Source organism: Saimiri boliviensis, chromosome 7, assembly GCF_048565385.1.
Source record: "Saimiri boliviensis isolate mSaiBol1 chromosome 7, mSaiBol1.pri, whole genome shotgun sequence".
Lineage (NCBI taxonomy): Eukaryota > Metazoa > Chordata > Mammalia > Primates > Cebidae > Saimiri > Saimiri boliviensis.
Window position 1 is genome coordinate 66,805,131 of NC_133455.1, and position 22,960 is coordinate 66,828,090.

General features: G+C 40.0%; 1 protein-coding gene across 6 annotated transcripts in view; it reads left to right on the forward strand.

The window, feature by feature from the left end:
- The window catches only part of SCN8A (sodium voltage-gated channel alpha subunit 8), a 205,086-nt gene that overhangs the window by 122,436 nt on the left and 59,690 nt on the right, over nucleotides 1–22,960 (forward strand). For all 6 annotated transcript variants that reach the window (XM_074402654.1, XM_074402655.1, XM_074402657.1 and 3 more), the window contains exons 13-14: nucleotides 15,778–15,907; nucleotides 21,920–22,158. In XM_074402654.1, coding sequence (XP_074258755.1) covers nucleotides 15,778–15,907; nucleotides 21,920–22,158 — 369 coding nt within the window. The remainder of the gene's footprint in view (nucleotides 1–15,777; nucleotides 15,908–21,919; nucleotides 22,159–22,960) is intronic.

Below are 22,960 nucleotides of genomic sequence, written 5' to 3' on the forward strand. Positions count from 1 at the left end.
TATTGAATAGGAGTGGTGAGAGAGGGCATCCTTGTCTAGTGCTGGATTTCAAAGGGAATGCTTCCAGTTTTTTTGCCCATTCAGTATGATATTGGCTGTGGGTTTGTTGTAAATTAGCTTTTATTATTTTGAGATACATTCCATCAATACCTAGTTTATTGAGTTTTTGGCATAAAGGGCTGTTGAATATTGTCAAAGGCCTTCTCTTCATCTATTGAGATAATCATGTGGTTTTTATCTTTGTTATGTTTATGTGGTGGATTATGTTTATAGATTTGTGTATGCTGAGCCAGCCTTGCATCCCCGGGATGAAGCCTACTTGATTGTAATGGATAAGCTTTTTGATGTGCTGTTGCATTCGGTTTGCCAGTATTTTATTGAAAATTTTTGCATCTATGTTCATCATGGATATTGGCTTGAAGTTTCCTTTTCTTGTTGAGTCTTTGCCGGGTTTTGGTATCAGGATGATGTTGGTCTCATAAAATGATTTGGGAAGGATTCCCTCTTTTGGGATTGTTTGCAATAGTTTCAGAAGGAGTGGTACCAGCTCCTCTTTGTATGTCTGGTAGAATTCAGCTGTGAACCCATCTGGACTGGGGTTTTTTTGGTTGGTAGGCTGTTAGTTGCTGCCTCAACTTCAGCCCTTGTTATTGGTCTATTCGGGGTTTTGACTTCTTCCTGGTTTAGGCTCAGGGGGGTGTAAGTGTACAGGAATTTATCAGTTTCCTCCAGGTTTACTGGTTTATGTGCATAGAGTTGTTTGTAATAATCTCTGATGGTAGTTTGTATTTCTATGGAATCAGTGGTGATATCCTTTATCATTTTTTATAGCATCTATTTGATTCTTCTCTCTTTTCTTTTTTATTAATCTGGCTAGCAGTCTATTTTGTTCATCTTTTCAAAAAAAAAAAAAAACACCTCCTGGATTTATTGAGTTTTTGAAGGGTTTTTTGTGTCTCTCTCTCCTTCAGTTCTGCTCTGATCTTAGTTATTTCTTGTCTTCTGCTAGCTTTTGAGTTTTTTTGATCTTGCACCTCTAGTTCTTTCAATTTTGATGATAGGGTGTCGATTTTAGATCTTTCCTTTCTTCTCATGTGGGCATTTATTGCAATAAACTTTCCTCTAGACACTGCTTTAAATGTGTCCCAGAGATTCTGGTATGTTGTGTCTTTGTTCTCATTGGTTTCGAAGAACATCTTTATTTCTGCCTTCATTTCATTGTTTATCCAGTCAACATTCAAGAGCAGTTGTTCAGTTTCCATGAAGTTGTATGGTTCTGAGTTAGTTTCTTAATCCTGAGTTCTAGTTTGATTGCACTGTGGTCTGAGAGACTGTTATGATTTCCCTTCTTTTGCATTTGCTGAGGAGTGATTTACTTCCAATTATGTGGTCAATTTTAGAGTAGGTGCAATTCAGTGCTGAGAATAATGTATATTCCGTGAATTTGTGGTGGAAAATTCTGTATATGTCTATTAGGTTTGCTTGGTCCAGATCTGAGTTCAAGCCCTGGATATCCTTGTTAATTTTCTGTCTCATTGATCTGTCTAATATTGACAATGGAGTGTTAAAGTCTCTCACTATTATTGTGTGGGAGTCTAAGTCTCTTTGTAGGTTGTTAAGACCTTGCTTTATGTATCTGGGTGCTCCTGTGTTGAGTGTGTGTATATTTAGGATTGTTAGCTCTTCTTGTTGCATTGATCCTTTTACCATTATATAATGCCCTTCTTTGTCTCTTTTGATCTTTGTTGGTTTAAAGTCTGTTTTATCAGAGACTAAGATTGCAACTTCTGCCTTTTTTTGCTCTCCATTTGCTTGGTAAATCTTCCTCCATCCCTTTATTTTGAGCCTATGTGTGTCCTCGCATGTGAGATGAGTCTTCTGGCTACAGCACACTGATGGTTTTTGACTTTTTATCCAATTTGCCAGTCTGTGTCTTTTGACTGGGGCATTTAGCCTATTTACATTTAAGGTTAATATCGTTATGTGTGAATTTGATCCTGCCATTTTGATGGTAGCTGGCTGTTTTGCCTACTAGTTGATGCAGTTTCTTCATTATGTTGATGCTCTTTACCATTTGGTACATTTTTGGAGTGGCTCATACTGATTGTTCCTTTCTATGTTTAGTGCAGGAGTCCCCAAACTATGGCCCATGGGCCGCATGCGGCCCCCTGAGGCCATTTATCTGGCCCTCCTGCCGCACTTCAGGAAGGGGCACCTCTTTCATTGGTGGTCAGTGAGAGGAAAACAGTATGTGGCGGCCCTCCAACAGTCTGAGGGACAGTGAACTGGCCCCCTGTGTAAAAAGTTTGGGGACGCCTGGTTTAGTGCTTCTTTCAGGAGCTCTTGTAAGGCAGGTCTGAGCAATTTCTTTTTCATAAAGGATTTTATTTCTCCTTTGCTTATGAAGCTTAGCTTGGCTGGATATGAAATTCTATGTTGAAAGTTCTTTTCTTTAAGGATGTTGAATATTGGCCCACACTGTCTTCTGGCTTGTAGGGTTTCTGCTGAGAGATTCACTGTGAGTCTGATGGGCTTCCCATTATGGATAACCTGACCTTTCTCTCTTGCTGCCCTTAGCATTTTTTCCTTCATTTCAACCCTGGTGAATCTGACAATTTTGTGCCTTGGGGGGTTGCTCTTCTTGAGGAATATCTTTGTGGTGGTCTCTGTATTTCCTGGACTTGAATGGTGGCCTGGCTTGTTAGGTTGGGGAAGTTTTCCTTGATAATATCCTGAAGAGTGTTTTCCAGCTTGGATTCATTCTCTCCGTCACATTCAAATACACTATCAAATGTAGATTAGGTCTTTTCACATAATCCCATATTTCTCGGATGCTTTGTTCATTTCTTTTCACTCTATGTTCTCTAATCTTGCCTTCTGATTTTATTTCATTGAGTTGATCTTCAGTCTCTGATATCCTTTCTTCTGCTTGGTCGATTTGGCTGTTGAAACTTGTGTATGCTTTACAAAGTTCTCGTGTTGTGTTTTTCAGCTCCATCATGTCATTTATTTATACTCTTCTCTAAGCTGTTTATTCTCATTAGCATTTCATCAAACCTTTTTTCAAGGTTGTAGTTTCTTTACATTGGATTAGAACATGTTCTTTTAGCTCAGAGAAGTTTCTTCTTACCCACCTTCTGAAGCCTGTTTCTGTCAATTCATCAGACTCATTCTCCATCCAGCTTTGTTCCCTTGCAGGTAAGGAGTTGTGATCCCTTGGAAGAACAGAGGCATTCTGGTTTTGGGTGTTTTAATCTTTTTTGTGCTGGTTTCTTCCCATCTTTGTGGATTTATCTACCTTTGGTCTTTGTAGTTGGTGACTTTTGGATGGGGTCTCTGAGTGGATGTCCTTTTTGTTGAAGATGAAGTTATTTCTTTCTGTTTTTTAGTTTTCCTTCTAACAGTCAGGCCCCTCGACTGTAGGATTACTGGAGGTCCACTGCAAACCCTGCTTGCCTGGGGATCACCTGCAGTGGCTGCAGAACAGTAAGGGTCTCTGCTGGTTTCTTCTTCTGTTACCTTAGTCGCAGAAGGATACCTGCCAGATGTCAGTCTGAGCTCTCCTTTATGAGGTGTCTCTTTGGATATACAGGGGTCAGGGAGCTACTTGAGGAGACAGTCTGTCCCTTATAGGAGCTCAAATGCTCAACTGTGAGCTCCATTGTTTGAATCAGAGCTGCCAGGGAGGTACGTTTAAGTCTGCTGCAGTGGAACTCATAACCGCCTTTTTTCCCAGGTGCTCTGTCCTGGGAAGTTGAGGCTTTATTTATAAATTCCTGACATGGTGCTGCCTTTTTTTAGAGATGCCCTGCCCAGCTAGGAGGTAGCCTAGTCACAGTCTGCCAGCAGAGGCGTTGCTGAACTGCCATGGGCTCTACCAAGCTTCTCTGTGAACTTCATTGTGGTTTAGTTTATAGAGATGTAGTTAGAACTGCCTCGGTAATGGTGGTCTGCCTCAGTAATGGCAGACTGCCTCTGTAATGGTGGAATGCCTCGGTAATGGCAGACATCCTTCCCCCTACAGAGCTTGACCATCCTGGGTCCAGCTACACTTGCTGTGAAACTCTCAATCCAGAGCGTTTCAGATTACTGGGCTTTGTGGGGGTGGGACCTGCTGAGCCTGATCACCTGGCTCCCTATTTCAGCCCCCTTTTTTTTTGAGTTGAATGGGCAGCTCTGTCTCCCAAGTGTTCCAGGCACCAGTTGAAACGGCCGCCCAAATTTGTGTGAGTTTTCATGCAGAGACCCACTGCACCGGCTGAAACAGCTGTGCTGGAAACTCATGGCACTTTTCAGCCCGGGACTCTCCTGGTCTGTGGACAGTAACAATTCGTTTGGAAATGTGGTCATCACTCACCCTCTACGTTCTCACTGGGAACTGCACTCCAGAGCTGTTCCTATTCTGCCATGTTGGATCCAGATCCATATATGAAATTATTATTCACAATAGCCAAAAAGTGGAAACAACCCAAATGCCCATCTACTGATGAATGAATAAATAAAATGTGCTACATTCTACAATGGAATATTATTGGACCATAAAAAGGAATGAAGTATTAATACATGCTACAACATGGATGAACCTTGAAAACATTATGTTCAGTGAAAGCAACCAGGCACAAAAGGCCACATAGTATGTAATTCCATTTATACGAAATGTCTAGAAAAGGCAAATCTGTAAAGACAGATCAGATTCTTAGTTGCAAGGAGCTAGAGAGGGGACTTGTGAGTGACTGCTAACAGGTACTGTGTCTCTTTGATGTGATGGAAATGTTCTGGATTAAGTTGTGGTGATGATTGTACAACATTGTGAATATAATAAAAGCCACTAAATTGTATGCTTTAAAATGGCTAAAATGATGAATTTTATATTGTGTGTATTTTAGCTCAATTTTTTCCATAGTAAAAGAAAGAATAGCCAAGAGGCCAGATGCAGTGGTTCACACCTGTAATCCCAGCACTTTGGAAAGCCAAGGCAGGTGGATCATCTGAGGTCAGGAGTTCGAGACCAGCTTGGCCAACATGGTGAAACACTGTCTTTAGTAAAATATAAAAATTAGCCAGGGGTGGTGGCAGGCTTCTGTAATCCCAGCTACTCAGGAGGCTAAGGCAGGAGAATTGCTTGAACCCGGAAGGCGTAGGTTGCAGTGAGCCGAGATTTTGCCACTTTACTACAGCCTGGGTGACAGAGAGAGATTCTATCTCAAAAAAAAAAGAAAGAAAGGAAGAAAGAAAGAGCCAAGAACCTAGCCCTTAAATCCCAGCTTTCAAAACCTCACTTAGGGAAGAGGGCCTGCCCACCCCTCTTGGTATACCCTGACTTTAACCGATTAGATTTTCCTAGTAGTACAGATATATTGTTCTCTAGACACCATCTTAGCCCCCTCTCAGCACTTTTAGTGACGTCCTTCATAGACAATTTTAGTTTGTGTCATGTTAACACTGATGGATATGTTTGCCCTCTCTCTCTCTCTCTCTCTATGAATTAGCCTATTTTGATGAATACCATGAGACATCTACAAATGGTCAATAACTGAACTATATATAAAAATAGAACCTTGACCCGTGACCTGCCCAAGAATCCACCCCCTTATCTACAATGAACAGTCCAAGAAATAAGTCAAACTTGCAGGAAGCCAGGTTGCTATCTCTGATGACAATCCAGAAAGCTAAGTACTAATTTCTGTGCCAGTAGTCTCCTAATGGTAGCCAGGCATTGTGGCTCATACCTGTAATCCCAACACTTTGGGAGGCTAAGGCAGGAAAATCTCTTGAACCCAGAAGTTTGAGACTAGCCTAGGCAACATAATGAGACCTCATCTCTACAAAAAATAAAAAATAAAAAATCAGTGGGGTATGGTGACATGCACTTGTAGTCCAGCTACTTGGGAGGCTAAGATGGGAGGATCACTTGAGCCTGGGAGGTTAAGGCTGCAGTGAGCTGTGAGCACATCACTGTACTCCATCCTGGGCAACAGAGCTAGATCCTGTTTCAAAAAAAGAAAAAAAAAAGTTCCCAAATGGCCAGGACTTGATTAACAAGAGTTTCCCTTAATTTTTGTTCCCATTTTCAACTGAGGTTCAACCAGAGAGAGCCAAACATGCACCCCCAACCAATCACATGAGTTGTCCCACTTCTTGTTACCTTGCCTACAGCTTCCCAATGCCAACAGCCTCCAATCAAGCCACATTTGAAGCCTTCCTTTTTCTCACCTATAAATCTTTGCCGTTCCTCTGCCTGCCTTTGAGTCTCTGCCAAAACACAAGTGGCAGTGATGGTGGCTGACTCCCTCGGTATAGCAAGATCTAAATGAATAGCCTTTGCTCTTCTCATCTGGTTGATCTTTATTTCGACAATACAGATATATTTTATACATATTTTTACACTCTGCATTCCATATTCCTTCTCAAAAGAATTCTACTGCATAATCAAATTGCAGTAGGATATTGATTGGGTAAGCCTCACCCAAGAGTTAACCAAAGTTGTGGCTGAAAAAGAGGTGGAGAAGTAGTTATCTGACCAGTTGAGGATCATCCCCTAAACCCATCATTACCACAAGACTCTCCTAAAAAGTACTATCCTACCCCTTTTAATCAGTTCCTTCACTCCAGGCAACCACTTCTGACTTGTATCACTATAGATAGATTTGTTTTCTTTTGTATGTGTGGACTCATACAAATATGTATTTGTATTTGACTGCATTCACTCAACAAAATGTTTTTGTTTTTGAGACATGTTCATGTTTTATATATTAGTGGTTCATTCCTTGTTATTGCTGAATGGTATTTCATTGTATAAACAAACCCCAATTTGTTTATTCATTCTCCTGTTGATGGACATTCAAGTTGCTCCCAGTTTGCAACTAGTGTGAATAAGCTTGCTATGAGCATTCTTATAAAACTCTTTTAGTACATAAGTGTTTTCATCTATATTGGGTAGATACATCAGCATGAAATTCCTGGGTTATATGGTAAATGTCTGTTTAATTTATAAGAAATTGCCAAACAGTTCCTCAGAATAGTTGCACCATTTTTTTTAAATCTCACCAACAGTGTGTTAGGGTTCCACTTGCTCCACATTCTAGCCAAACTTGCTGTTAGTCTTTGAGTTTAGCATTTTAATGCATATAAAATGTTGTTTTATTGTGCCATTAATTTGCATTTCCTGATGATTAATGATGATGAGTATCTTTTCCTATGTTTTTTGGTTTGTCATACATCCTCTTTAATGACTTGTTTATTCAAATCTTTAGCTCATTTTTTCACTAGATTGTTTGTCTTTTTATTATTGTTAGTTTTTCATGTGTTCCAAATACAAGTCAGATACAAGAATGTTTAATGTTAATGAAGTTCGGTATATCAATTTTTTTCTTTTATGATACGGCTTTTGGCATCATTTTCAAAGATGCCTACCCCAAGAGCATGAAGATATTTTACTTCTATATGTTGTATGGTTCTGAGTTTTATATTTTCTAATTTATCCCAAATTAATTTTTTTGTGTGAAATGAGATAGAAGTCAACCTGTATAGATATCTAGTCTTTTAGTACCATTTGTTCAAGAGACTTTACTTTCTCCATTGAATTGACTTGGCACCTTGGACAAAAATCAGCTAATGTGTATGTGTGGGTCTGTTCCTGGACTGTTCTTTTCCTTTGATCTGTTTGTCTATGCTTTTGCCAGTACACATTTGTCTTGAGTATTGCAACTTTATTTCTTCAAATGAGGTAGTAAAGCACTAAGAACAAAAAATAGTATTTTTAAGATTATTAAGTAGCATCTCGAGATTATTTTCCTATTCTAGAGCCTTTGCATGTCCTCATAAAATTTTATTTAATTTATAGTTTTGTGGGTACATAGTAGGTATATGTATATACTTATGGGGTACATGAGCGAGGGACTTTGATATAGGCATGCAATGCTTAATGATCACATCATGAAAAATGGGGTATCCATCCCCTAAAGCATTTATTCTTTGTATTACAAACAATCCAATTATATTCTTTTAGTTATTTATAAATGTACAATTAAATTATTTTCCCTATAGTCACCCTGTTGTCCTATCAAATACTAGGTCTTACTCATTCTTTCAAACTGCTTTTCTTGTACCCATTAACTACCTTTGCTACCCTGCCCCACTACCCTTCCTAGCCTATGGTAACCATCCTTCTACTTTCTATCTCCAGGAGTTCCATTGCTTTGATTTTTAGATCCCACAGATAAGTGAGAACATATGATATTTGTCTTTTTGTGCCTGGCTTATTTCACTTAGTATCACGACTTTCAGTTCCATCCATGTTGTAAATGACAGGTCTCAGTCTTTTTAAATGTCTGAAGTACTCTGTTGTGTATAAGTACCACATTTTCTTTATCCATTCATCTGTTGATGGACACTTAGGTTGCTTCCAAATCTCGGCTGTTGTGAACAGTGCTGCAACAAACTTGAGAGTGCAGATGGTGCAGCTATCTCTTTGATATACTGATTTTTTTTTTTTTTTTTTTTTTTTTTTTTGGACACAGAATCTTACTCTGTCACCTAAGCTGGAGTGCAATGGTGCAGTCTTGGCTTACTGCAACCTCCACCTCCCAGGTCCTGGGTTCAAGTGATTCTCCTGCCTTAGCCTCCCGAGTAGCTGGGATTACAGGCATGCATCACCATACCCGGCTAATTTTTGTATTTTTAGTAGAGACAGGGTTTTACCATGTTGGCCAGTCTGGTTTCAAACTCCTGACCTCATGTGATCCGCCCACCTCAGCCTCCCAAAGTGCTCGGATTACAGGCATGAGCCATTGCACCTAGCCGGATATACTGATTTCTTTTCTTCTGGGTATATAACCCAGTAGAGGGATTGCTGGATTGTAAGGTAGCTCTATTTTTAGTTTTTTGAGGAACTTCCAAACTGTTCTCCATAGTGGTTGTACTAATTTACTTTCCCACCAAAAGTGTACGAGCGTTCCCTTTTCTCCATGTGCTCTTCAGCATTTATTATTGTCTATCTTTTGGGTAAAAGCCATTTTAACTGGCATAAGATAATATCTCATTGGAGTTTTGATTTGCATTTCTCTGATGAGTATGATGTTAGACACCTTTTCTTATATTGGTTTGCCATTTATATGTCTTCTATGGAGAAATGTCTATTCAGATCTTTTGCCGGTTTTTAAATTGGATTATTCTGGGTTTTTTTTCCCATAGAGTTCTTTGAGCTCTTTATATATTCTGGTTTCTAATCTCTTGTCAGATGGATAGTTTTCAGATATTTTCTCCTATTCTTTAGTTTGTTCACTTTGTTTATTGTTTCCTTGCTGTACAGAAGCTTTTTAACTTGGTGTGATCTCATCTATCCATTTTTGCTTTGCCTATGCTTGTGGGGTATTACTCAAGAAATTTTTACTTGTTACTTGTTAATGGTATGTTCAGGTTTTGGATATCTTCATGGTTCAGTTTTTGTAGGTCGAATGTGTCTAGAAATTTATTCACTTTCTTTAGATTTTCCAATTTATTGGCATGTAATTGCTGATAGTAACCACTAGTGCTACTTTCAATTTCTGTGGAATCAGTTGTAATGTTTCCTTTTTCATATCTGATTTTATTTATTTGGTTCTTCACCCTTTTTTTCTTCATTACTCTGGCTAAGGTTTTGTCAACTTTGTTTATCTTTCCAAAAAACCAACTTCTTGTTTCATTGATCTTTTGTATTTTCTTCATTTCACATTCATTTATTTCTGCTCTGATCTTTATTATTTCTTTTCTTAGAATTTTGGGTTTTGTTTGCCCTTTTCTGGTTCTTTAAGATGCATGATTATGTTATTAATTTGAAGTTTTTCTTCTTTTTTGATGTAGGTGCTGATAGCTATAAACTTCCCTCTTAGTACTGCTTGCACTGTATCCCATAGGTTTTGGTATGTTGTGTTTCTGTTATTTATTTCAAGAAACTTTTCAGTTTTCTTTTTAATTTCTTCATTGACTGACCCACTGGCCATTCAGGAGCATATTTAATTTCCATATGTTTATATCATTTCCAAAATTCTTCCCTTGGATTTCTAGTTTTATTTGAAGATGCTTGATATTGTGGTCAAGGATACTTGATACTTTAAATTTTTTGAATGTTTTAAGTCTTATTTATGACCTGACATATGGTCTATCCTTGAAAATGATCCATGTGCTAAGAAGAATGTATATTCTGTAGCCTTTGGATGAAATATTCTGTAAATATCTATTAAGTCCATTTGTTCTATTAGGTCATTTTGAGTGCAGATTTAGTCCAGTGTTTTTGTTAAGTTTCTGTCTGGGAGATCTGTGAAGTGCAGAAAGTGGGATGTTGAAGTTTCCAACTGTTATTGTATTGAGGTATCTCTCTCTGTGTCTGTCTCTTTGAGACAAGGTGTTGCTCTGTCATCCAAGCTGGAGTACAATGGTGTGATCTCATCCTACTGCAGCCTTGGCCTTACAGGGTCAAGTGATCCTCCCATCTCAGCCCTCTGATTAGCTTGGACTATAGGCATATACCACCATGCCTGGCTAATTTTTGTATTTTTTGTGTAGATGATGTTCCCATATTTCTCAAACTCCTGGGCTCCCAAACTGGACCTCCCAGAGTGCTAGGATTACAGGCATGAGAAATTGCACTTGGCCTGATGTCTGTCTCTTTAGCTATAATAACACTTGCTTCACATATTTGGGTGTTCCAGTGTTGGATGCGTGTATATTTATAATCATTGTATTCTTTTGCTGGATTGACCCCTTTATCATCATGTAATGGCGATCTCTGTCTCTTCTTATAGTTTTTGTCTTAAAATCTATTTTTTCTATAGCTACTTCTGCTCTTTTTTGGTTTCCATTGGCACAGAATATCTTTTTACATTCCTTTATTCTCAGTTTGTGTATCTTTATAGGTGAAGTGTGTTTCTTGTAGGCAGCAGATTATTGGGTCTTGTTTTTTCACCCATTTAGCCACTCTATGTCTTTTTATTGGAGAGTTTCATTTATTTACATTCAATTTTATTATTGATAAGTAAGGACTTACTCCTGCCATTTTGTCATTTGTTTTCTGATTGTTTTACAGTCTTCTTTTACTTCTTCCCTTCCTTCCTTGTCTTCCCTTTAGTGACGATTATTTTCTCTAGTGGGTATGATTTAATTTCTTGATTTTTATATTTTGTGTATCCATTGTGTGTTTTTCAATTTGAGGTTACCATGAGGCTTGCAAATACTATTAATGTCTTATAACCCATTATTTATTTTTTTTTATTTTTTTTTATTTTTTATTTTTTTGAGACGGAGTTTCGCTCTTGTTACCCAGGCTGGAGTGCAGTGGCGTGATCTCAGCTCACCGCAACCTCCGCCTCCTGGGTTCAGGCAATTCTCCTGCCTCAGCCTGCTGAGTAGCTGGGATTACAGGCACGCACCACCATGCCCAGCTAATTTTTTGTATTTTTTTTAGTAGAGACGGGGTTTCACCATGCTGACCAGGATGGTCTCGATCTCTTGACCTTGTGATCCACCCACCTTGGCCTCCCAAAGTGCTGGGATTACAGGCTTGAGCCACCATGCCCGGCCTATTTTGTTTTATTTTTATTAATTTATTTTTTTGAGATGGTGTTTCACTCTTATTGCCCAGGCTGGAGTTCAATGGCATGATCTTGGCTCATTGCAACCTCCGCCTCCTGGGTTCAAGCAGTTCTCCTGCCTCAGCGTCCTGAGTAGCTGAGGTTACAGGCATGCGCCACCACACACAGCTAATTTTGTATTTTTAATAGAGATGAGGTTTCTCCATGTTGGTCAGGCTGGTCTCAAACTTCCGATCTCAAGTGGCCCACCCGGCTCAGCCTCCCAAAGTGCTGGGATTACAGGCGTGAGCCACCACATCCGGCATAACCCATTATTTTAAACTGATGACAACTTAACACTGATTGCATAAACACACATGCAAAAAGAAAACTAATAAAAACTGTACACTTTAACTTCATCCCTCTGCTTTTTAACTTTTTGTTGTTTTTCTTTATGTTTTATTGTACTGTCTATGTCTTAAAAAGTTGTTATTATTTTTATTGGTTTATCATTTAGTCTTTTTACTTAAGGTAAAAACACAGAATATTGTAACATTGTATAATTGTGGCATGTGGGAGTTTACATGCCACAATTACGGTGTTACAATATTCTGTGTTTGCTGTGTGCTTACTACTACCAGTGAGTTTTGTATCTTCAGATGATCTCTTCTTGCCATTAATGTACTTTTATTTCCGATGGAAGAACTCCTTTTAGCATTTCCTGTAGGACAGGTCTGGTGTTGATAAAATCCCTCAGCTTTTGTTTGTCTGGGAAAGTCTTTATTTCTCCCTCATGCTTGAAGGATGATTTTGCTGGATTTAGTGCTCTAGAGTAAAGTTTTTTCTTTCAGCACTTTTAAATATATCATTACCACTTTCTCTAGCCTGTAAGGGTTTCACTGAAAGGCCAGCTTCTAGATTTATTGGTGCTTCATTGTATGTTTTTGTTGTTGTTTTCTTTTCTCTTGCTGCTTTTAGGGTCCTTTCTTTATCCTTGACTTTGGGGCGTTTGGTTATTAGATGCCTTGAGGTAGTCTTTTTTTGGTTAAATCTGCTTGGTGTTCTATAACCTTATACTTAAATATTGATATCTTTATGTTTGGAAAGTTTTCTGCAATTATTCCTTTGAATGAACTTTCTATCCTTATCTCTTTCTCTATATCCTCTTTAAGGCCAATAACTTTGATTTTCACTTTTGAGGCTACTTGCTAGATCTTACAGGTGTGCTTTGTTCTTTTTTGTTCTTTTTTTCTTTTTTCTCCTCTGAGTATTTTCAAATAGCCTCTCTTCAAGCTCACTGATTCTTTCTTCTGTCTGATCAATTCTGTTATTAAGAGACTCTATTGCATTCTTTAGTATTCTGTTGCATTTTCCAACTATAGAATTTCTGCTTGATCATTTTTAATTATTTCAGTCTCTTTCCTAAATTTATCTGATAGAATGCTGAATTCCTTCTCTGTGTTATCTTGAATTTCCTTGCATTTCTTCAACACAGCTCTTTTGAATTATCTGTCTGAAAGGTCACATATATCTGTTTCTCCAAGATTGGTCCCTAGTACCTTATTTAGTTCTTTTGGTGAGGCCATGTTTTCCTGCAGGGTCTTGATGCTTGTAGATATTTGTTGGTATTTGGGCATTGACAAGCTAGGTATTTATTATAGTCTTTGCAATCTGGACTTGTTTGTGCCTGTCCTTCTTAAGAAGACTTTCCAGGTAGTCAAAGGAACTTGGGCCCCAAGCCCAATAATGCGGTGGTTTTTGCAGATTCATAGAAGTACCACCTTGGTGGTCTTGGATAAGAAATATCTGGAAGAATTCTCTGGATTACCAGGCAGAGACTTGCTCTTTTCTCTTACTTTCTTCTGAACAAATGGAGTCTTTTTCTCTGTGCTGAGCCACCTGGAACTGGGGTATGTTGATGTAAGCACCCCTGTGGCCATTACTACTGGGACTGCTGGGTCATACTTGAAGCCAGCACAGCACAAGGTCTTGCCCAAGGCCTGCTGTAACCACTACATGGCTGCCACCTGTGTTCACTCAAGGTCCTAGAGCTCTACAGTCAGCAGGTGATGAAGCCAGCCAGGTTTGTGTCCTCCCCTTCAGGGCAGCAAGTTCCCCCAAGGTCCCAGGTGGGTCCAGAGATGTCTGGAAGCCAAGGATTGGAGCAAAAAGCCTTAGAGATTTCTTAGCACTTTGGGAGACCAAGGTGGGCGGATCACCAAGGCCAGGAGTTTGATACCAATCTGGGCAACATAGCAAAACCTATCAAGAGGACAGAGACCATGTTGTATGTCTTGTTCACCACTGTATCCATACTATTTAGCACTCAATAAGTATTTGTTTAAGTAAAATTAAATTTTAGCTGGGCATGGTGGCCCACCCCTGTAATCCCAGCACTTCTGGAGGCTGAAGCGGGAGGATCACTTAAGGCCAGAAGTTCGAGACCAGCCTGGACAAACATGGCAAAGCCCCGTCTTTACTAAAAATATAAAAATCAGCCAGGTATGCCTGTGCATGCCTGGAATCCCAGCTACTCAGGAGGCTGAGGTAGGAGAATTGCTTGAACCTAGGAGGCAGAGGTTGCAGTAAGCTGAGATCATGCCACTGCACTCCCTGGGTGACAGAGCAGACTCTTTCAAAAAACAAAAACAAAAAACCTTAGAGATTTGCCTGATGTTCTATTCTGCAGCTGTGCTGGCACTCCAAGCACAATACGAAGTCCTTCCTGCTCTTCCCTCCATTTGCCACAGGCAGAGAAGCCTCTTCCTGTGGCCACCACCACAAGTCATTCTTACATACACAGAGGTTAGTATAATAATGCAGCAAGGAATTCCCAGGCAAATCAGTTATTTTTTTGTCTTGTATTTCTTCTGTAGGTTTGCTAAAGCAAACAATACTCCAAGGTGATCCAAATCTGAATCAGTGAAACAGTCTAATGAAGTACTTTTTTTTTTTTTTTTTTTGAGATGAGATCTCTCTTTGTTGCCCAAGATGGTCTCTAACTCCTGGGCTCATGTAATCATGTCGCCTCTGCTACCTTAGTAGCTGGGACTTCAGGCTAATAAAACAGTTTGATAAAATCATAATCTGCTAGGAACTTTCTTCTCTTTAGTCCTTAAAATCTGAAGATGTATAGGACAGATGGACTTTTTGATATAGCTCTCTAGAGGTAATTATTTTCTTTAAAACAGCTAGGATCATTCTCTTACTTATCAGACATATGCTTTTCCAGCCTCATACAATCTCCTCTCTCCTCTGAGGGCTGGTGATTGTTTCTGTCCTCTTACCTTCACCATCTTAGAAGGAAGAGCTGAGTTTACATGGGTGATATGGTACAGTGAACAACATGGTTACTAAAGAGTTAGGTTTTAAGCCACCCCACTAAGCCTGAACTGACATAGAATAGTCACAGGAATGTAAGTCAGGGACATTAAGAAACCCTTTGCTGTAATCTTTCATACCAATTATTACCCAGGGTGGAACATGTAATAATATTTTTTATAACAGTCTGATTATATTTTCTGCCATTTTGTCATTGGGAATTTGAACATTGCAGGTTAACTCATAAAATTGTGAAAGGGCAAGATAAAAATATGATATAATATATTTAATTAAGATAGCAAAACCTTTCTGTACCTTCTTATAATGGCTTGTAGTAGATTTGGAGCAGAACTTCCACTTGCTAATGTTTGGTTAGGCCCCGGTTTGGCATATGGAAGGGGCAGTTTATTAGAATAATGGTGCTCCTACTCAGGGAAGAAATAGCATCTATAATACTCAGTGTGATCAGGAACGTGACCTTAATGAAATTTCAAATAGAAGTAAATTTGACTTACTTTATCATGTGGACCAATTCTAGCCAACTATTGTGAATATGAGATTAGGATCAGAAAACTCAGGGTCTGCTTCTGATGGCAGTATCCCTAAAGGATCTGGTCTTTATACTCTATGCTTGGAATGAACCAGGTGAGATGTTTGGGCCCAGCCAGATTGTTGGGTTCATTGTAGATTCACACAGACTTAAATGACTTGGTCGTATCATCCACAGAAATAAGGATGAACTCTGGCCAATTCGTTTCATTCCACTTCTTGAAGTGAATAGGACTGTAGAATCAAAGTTAAAAGCCATAATGAAGATCACATACTGGGCTGTCTATCAGGTAAGGCCCAGATTAACATTTACAGACTTAACTCTATTTGCTTCTTTTTTTTTTTTTTTTTTTTTTTTTAGGCTACAACTGAGGTGGAAATTAAGAAGAAAGGCCCTGGATCTCTTTTAGTTTCCATGGATCAACTAGCCTCCTATGGGCGGAAGGACAGAATCAACAGTATAATGACTGTTACGAATACACTAGTAGAAGGTATGTGCCCTGTGACGTCAGTCCAACCTGCTGAGATATAAATATATAATGTGCGTGGTAAATATAATCCCTGTCTCTTGGTCTGAGTTTTGCAAAAACTGTCTCTGAGCTTTAGGAATAGAGTCTATTCCTATATAGAAACTAGAATCAGAAATTTCCTTCCTAAATTTACATGCAGAGAATCAAATATATGGGCTTCAGCTATGCTTGTTGTACACAGGCAACAAGATTGTAGGTAAGAGATACGAAAGGAGCTGCACGACTGAGCGAGACAATCTCAAGACCCCTGTCATTGTCATCGTTGTGCTGTAAGGCATAAAGGAATATAGATTGAAGAACTGCAAAGCTGTAAAATGATGGAATTTCCCTTATGGCCCCTAGCCCAAAACATACCTTCCATTTTTCCTTTTTAACTACTTACAGCCCTTTTGGTTTTCCCTTAAGGAAGAATGTACTGTGCATTTTGATTGCACCTAGTTCTGCCTCTCTTCAAACACCCCCACATATCCATAAATATATTTGATGTGTGACTAGGTAAGTTGAAACCCTTCTTACTTTGAGCACTCTGTGCCACAGGGAAAGAGCAACCACTGTTGAATCATAGCACGTCTGCAGTAATGTTGCTGTCAGTGGCTGAGTTCTCTGTATTAGGTGGATTCTCTATGTCACAACCTGGTGTGCTGAGGAATACCTGAAGATTTTTCATTAGACCACCGTCATGCAGGCAAGAATCGGCTCCTCTCCAGTTGTGGTCTGTAGTCCAGGATCCTCGTGCTTTCTTTAGTGGGAAGTTCAGTGACAGATTTCGTCTTCCAAGAGTCTGATAGATTCTACACGTATCTTCCTCATTGGATTTATGTTGATTTAGCTGAGTTGTCTCATTGTAGATCTAAACTATTCTTGAGGCCTCAAATTGCTGTTCTTCAGAGTACAGGTGCCCAGAAAAACTAAAGTCCCTGAGATAGGAAAATTCAAAATTGTCCTGGTATCCTTGAGACAAGTTATTTTTTCAGTCAGTTAAACCCAATGCCCCTTCTATTCTGTGTGTGTGTGTGTGTGTGTGTGTGTGTGTGTGTGTGTGTGTGTATGTGTGTGTGTATTGGGGAGGGGGGTGCAGTGGAGGGAGAATCCCTAGAAAAGAATTATCTAAGGGTGTTTACTTCCCCACATATGTGCAAAGAATGAGACTATAACTAGAGTAACCTTGAGAATATATCAAGTAAAAAAATGAATTAGCTGCTTTCAGCTGCCTGAACAACTTCTATTTATTCCTGTTTTCTTTAATTTCCATTGAGGTTATTGTCTGATAGAACATCTTCAAGCTTTGTAGCTTATACTTTGAGATTGTGGGCAAATAACTACAAGTCCTAAAATTTGAAGCTAAGAAATGATAGCCTAAGAACTTTGGCTAATTTTATTATTCCCACAGAGACCAAGACAGGATTTCTCTGAGTATCCGTGCAGTTGAGAAAGAAAAAGAACCTTCAGCGGGTACATTTTATTATTAGCAGAGACATCAGAACAGCATAACCGTCAATACAATACGACAGTTATTTATTTATTACTGTAGTGGCTTAGTGCAGGTTCCAGCAAAAGTAGATGCTCAAACAACGTTTGTCAAGCAGATGTTGGCTGTGCTTGGGATGGTAGGAGTGCTGGTGCTGCAGGGCTCCTTCCACAAGCCTTTGTAGGGACATGGATGAACCTGGAAACCATCGTTCTCAGCAAACTGACACAAGAACAGAAAATCAAACACCGCATGTTCTCACTCATAGGCGGGTGTTGAGCAATGAGAACACATGGACACGGGGAGGGGAGCACTACACACTGGGGTCTGTTGGGGGGAAATAGGGGAGGGACAGTGGGAGGTGGGGAGTTGGAGAGAGATAGCATGGGGAGAAATGCCAGATACAGGTGAAGGAGAGGAAGGCAGCAAATCACACTGCCATGTGTGTACCTGTGCAACAATCTTGCCTGTTCTTCGCATGTACCCCAAAACCTAAAATGCAATTAAAAAAAAAAAGCTTTCATCCCTTTACTGAGTTGAATAGAAGCCATTGGGGCATTTTAAAAGTCTCTTCTCCCTCTTCTCCCTGTTCTTTCTCTTTCTGTCCTGCTGTGCTCATTCTCCGCCCTCTACCCACCATCACACACATTAAAAAAAAAAAAAAAAAAAAAAAAGATGTAAGGGTAGCTCAGGAGACAGAGACAGATGTAGTTATGTTCCTGAGTAGGAAGATACTATTCCAGTTCTTCGTCCTGTTTCCCAAGCGCTGATGTTCACATAGTTGTATCTGTCCTGCCATTTCCTGCTCAGGCATTCCTCTTGTCCTTGCACCTTGTATTTGATTCTTTTGTTAAAGCTGATGGGACCAACCTGCTATAAGCAAAGAGCAATGAATGGCTGACCAGAATAATATAAGAAGGAAGGAAACATCCATGCCTGTTTAACCATTGGGCCCTATATTTAATGCTTGCTACAACATTAAAAGCCAGGCTTGAACGAATTGCAGTTCTTGCTCTCAAACTTTCAGTTAGGAAACTCTGACATTATTTTAATCTGAAGATTAAAATAATTATTATTAAAACCCAAGAGGCAGGCTCCTACTTAGCTAATAGTTTAGAAACCACAGTGGAGAATTCCAGAATTCTGTCAGTAATGAGAAAACCCTGCCTGCTCTGCCCCTCCCCATCCTGTTGCAAACGTGCTCACCAGGATCCAGTACATTTAGTAGAGTTCACCACTAGCAGAGCTATAAGCTTTGGGGATATTTCAGAGGACTGTGTGTGGGGTGTAGGCAGAGTAGTGAAATCTCACTGTTCAAAGCAGTAAAGCTGTGTAAGACGGGGAGATCGTGGTGCAGTAAGAAAGAAGTAGTGATGTACTTGACATTACTGATTTTCAATATCAAGGAAGTACTTGACATTATTGATTCTCAGGTAAAACAATTTCAAAAGCTTCCCTAGAGGTAACTGGCCATAGCTGTTGCTGCCACTATGTATGTATTCTTTCATTTAACTGACAAGCATCAAGTGTCAGTATAGTTACTTAGCTGATGTCAGCCTTTCCTGTGTGGCAGTAAGCTTAGTGAGGGCAGGGGCTCTTCATCAGTGTATCCTCAGTGCCTGGCACATTGCAGGTACCTAAAAGTTGTTGAATTCAGTTGAGAGAGGCTCCTGCCTTCAGAAACCTCACGGTCTACCAAAGCCACCATCTTGGTGGAATTGTGAGGTCCTCTCTGAAAACAATTCCGAGTACCCCTGAGGTTGAGACTTAGAGTAACCACTCTGAAAATATCCAAAAGCAAAATAAGAGAAACCCCACAAATCTTTGGACATCTCACCCCTAAATGTTAACCCTTTCCCCCAAACCAAATACTTAGTCATTCCAGGCATATAGAACCAGTAACAATTTGCAAAGTCATAAGTCACTTCACAAGCCTTCTCATTCCCAAATGATCTTTTCTAGCTCCTGAAGCTCCACATTGGCTTACTTTTTGTGGGAATGAAAGATTATCCTGAAGATCTTCGCTTCTCAGTAAATATGGTTAAGAGATGTCTGGTATCCCTAGAGGAATTTTCTTGGTGCCCTGTAGGGCAAGAAAACCCCTCTTTGCTGTGTGGCAAGACTCAAGACCTAGTTCATTGTAAAACATTACACTTGTGTCAACTGTCAGATGTGAACAGTCGCAGCTTCAACCTCCACGTGCCAATGAGCAGCAGACGTTTGAAAAAGGGCGGGGGATCAAAAAGGAACGGAACTAAATTTCCAAATATGTACTGTAAGAATTTAAGGAAATAAAGGAACCTTGTCATTTTCTTTTTTGGGGGAGAAAACTATATTTACCTTAGGAAGGGAGGGAGTTCTCTGAGGAAGAAGCCACAGCAGATTTTCCTCACAGACTTCCTTTCCCACGCAGCCTCCCACGTGGCGCTTACAGTGGTCCTTAAATCTGAAAACCAAGGCAACCATTTTCTTAGCAACCAGGGAGCCAATCAGAAGCTCAGCCAAAACCACCTTATCTAAAATAAAGCATCGCCATCCAGCTGGTTGGAAAAGGGAACGTAGGCTAATTTAAGGTAGCCATCTTGGTTTTGGTGAAATGTTGGGGAATTTTCTTTCCCCCTAAATGATTTGATAGTGTCAGCAGAATTGGACAGGGAGAGAGTAGCTGTTACAGCCAACCCTGTAGAATCGATACCTTACATTCTGACAGGTTTTCAAAGTTCACTTCTTAAAAAGCATCCTCTTAGCTCAAGGTCCTTGGAATCTTGTAATCCTGACAATTGTATTTCATGCTTAATTTGTGGAGAGCTTTGTTATGTAGGCTTCATACCTAGATTGTTGTAACTGCCAATTGAGTGTCTGCCTTTGATGTCTGATAATTCTTTTGAATGTTTGCTTTGAAAATATCTTTGAGATCATCTAGTCCAGTGATTTTTCAGTCTGTGTGTCTTAGGAGTCTTGGGACTCTAGAGAAGTGCCTCAGGAGAGACAGAAGTCTATCCGAGTGGGCTCCAGCTTCATCTAAGGCAATTCCTGGTTTATTTTCCATATTGGGGATCATGTGAGATCTTGCTTGGAAAAAAACAGGATCTGCTTCTAAAAGAGACAGAGAAGATAAGACAAAGGAGAGAAAGAAAAAGGAAAGAAGATGATGACCCAGGGAGGGAAGGAGGAAGAAGTTACAGAAAGAAAGAGAGAGGCAAAGAATGAGAGCAGGAAAGGGCAAAGGGGCAAGAAAGAAGGAGATGGGAGGAGACAGAAAGAGGAGGGAAGGGGGAAAAGGGGAGAGTAATGTGGTTTGTATTTCTATTTTTATTTTTTATTATTATTTTTTTTTTTTTTGAGACGGAGTTTCACCCTTGTTACCCAGGCTGGAGTGCAATGGCGCGATCTCGGCTCACCGCAACCTCCGCCTCCTGGGCTCAGGCAATTCTCCTGCCTCAGCCTCCTAAGTAGCTGGGATTACAGGCACGCGCCACCATGCCCAGCTAATTTTTTGCACCTTTAGTAGAGATGGGGTTTCACCATGTTGACCAGGATGGTCTCGATCTCTCGACCTCGTGATCCACCCGCCTCGGCCTCCCAAAGTGCTGGGATTACAGGCTTGAGCCACCGCGCCCAGCTTGTATTTCTAACTTGACGATGAGCCGTAAACTTGTTGAGGGTGGAGACAGTAACTTGTACTTCTTTGAGAACATAGCAGATGTGTTTTTTACATGTTGGGTTGGTTGATGATGCTAGTTCTGCTGATGAAGATAATAACAATAGCAAACACTTCCATGGCACTTTTTATCTGCCAGAGTATTCTAGGGCACTTTACATCTATTTTAGCTCATTTAATTCTCATGGCAAATCAAAGTAACTTGTTCAGGGTCCCACAGTTAGCAAGTGTCTGAACTAGTATTTGAACTCAAATATGTCTGGCTTGAGTTCATGCTTTTGATGGCATCTCTAACAATAATTGAATAGTAGAGTGTATAATAAAGTACCTACCATTTATTGAGGACTTACCCTGTGCCAGGTACTGTGCTGACTGCATTACAACAGCAGCTCATTTGATCTTTAATCAAACTCACATCAAAATGAGGTTCCAGGACTCATTCAGTCCCGTAACCTGTAAATTGATGCCTTGTTTTACAGCTGAGGCAGCTCAGCAGAAGTCAGTTACCTTGCCTGGGATCACACAGCTTGTAAGCATTCAGGCCAGTTGAGGCCAGAGAGTCAGACCTGAGAGGCCAAGCTCCTGACCTCTGTGCTCTACTCCCATAACTGATGGGTTGAGTTTCATTTATAAACTTAACCCATCACTTATTAACAGGGAGGCAACTTGTATGGATCATGCCTCCTCTCTACCTTAGAAAGAAAGAAAACACTTAGGAATATCAGTGCTCAAACAACGTTGATTCCATATTAATAATGGTGATAATGACTGTGAGGGTGAGTAGTGTGTCCTCCTGGTTTTCTCAGTGTAATTGAGGGGCCATCTTTGTTCTTTCTTACTACAGAACTGGAAGAGTCTCAGAGAAAGTGCCCGCCATGCTGGTATAAATTTGCCAACACTTTCCTCATCTGGGAGTGCCACCCCTACTGGATAAAACTGAAAGAGATTGTGAACTTGATAGTTATGGACCCTTTTGTGGATTTAGCCATCACCATCTGCATCGTCCTGAATACACTGTTTATGGCAATGGAGCACCATCCTATGACGCCACAATTTGAGCATGTCTTGGCTGTAGGAAATCTGGTAAGATGGAACACTATCTCCTGATAATAGGATTGGAATGTGTTTTGCCCGTATGACATCTTTTTCTGGTACTGAAAGCTGGAGTTTCTTTGAAAAGAAAGTAATAGTTAATTGGAAGACAAATGCTTCCACATATGCCGGGGCACCAGCTGCTTTTCTGCTAACTGTTGTGATCCCTTTCCTCTTTCTGCAGAACTTTGAAGACGTCATTTAGGAGCTATTGGCAGAAATCCAATGTTGGTGACAGAATGGGAGGCCTGGTACAGTGGGCTGGTTTCAGCAACCTGAGCCAAGGACTTCTAGATTTTTTTCCTCATTCTGTTTCTCACATTGATTCCTGCATTACTCCAGCACATCAGTTCTCCTTTCACCTTAACCACAAAATAGGGGAGCTCTTGTAGTATGCTACATAGAACTATGGATTTGCCTGCTCTGTCAGGCCTTAATTACCTAAATAGGGACTCTTTATGGGAAAATTTTCCCTCAAGGCTGGTTTCCCCCTCCAGTCCAACTTCTGGGCTATTATCCAGTTTCTGCCATTAGTTGATCTTTGCCAAATTTATTTTAATGTTAGCTTAAGTTCTGTATTTATTATATAAAGATAAGTATGTCATTTTTAAATGATAGACTACAACGTGTATATTCTGAAATCAAGTAGTTATGATTTCAGGATTATGTGTTTTCTTTACTGCAAAAATCAGGAGTTGATTGAATTTTGATAGATAGTAAAGAAGTAGTTAGAAAGAATCCGCTAGGTCACCTGAGCCCCCCAGTCCCTTAGGTGTTGTACCACAGGCATGTC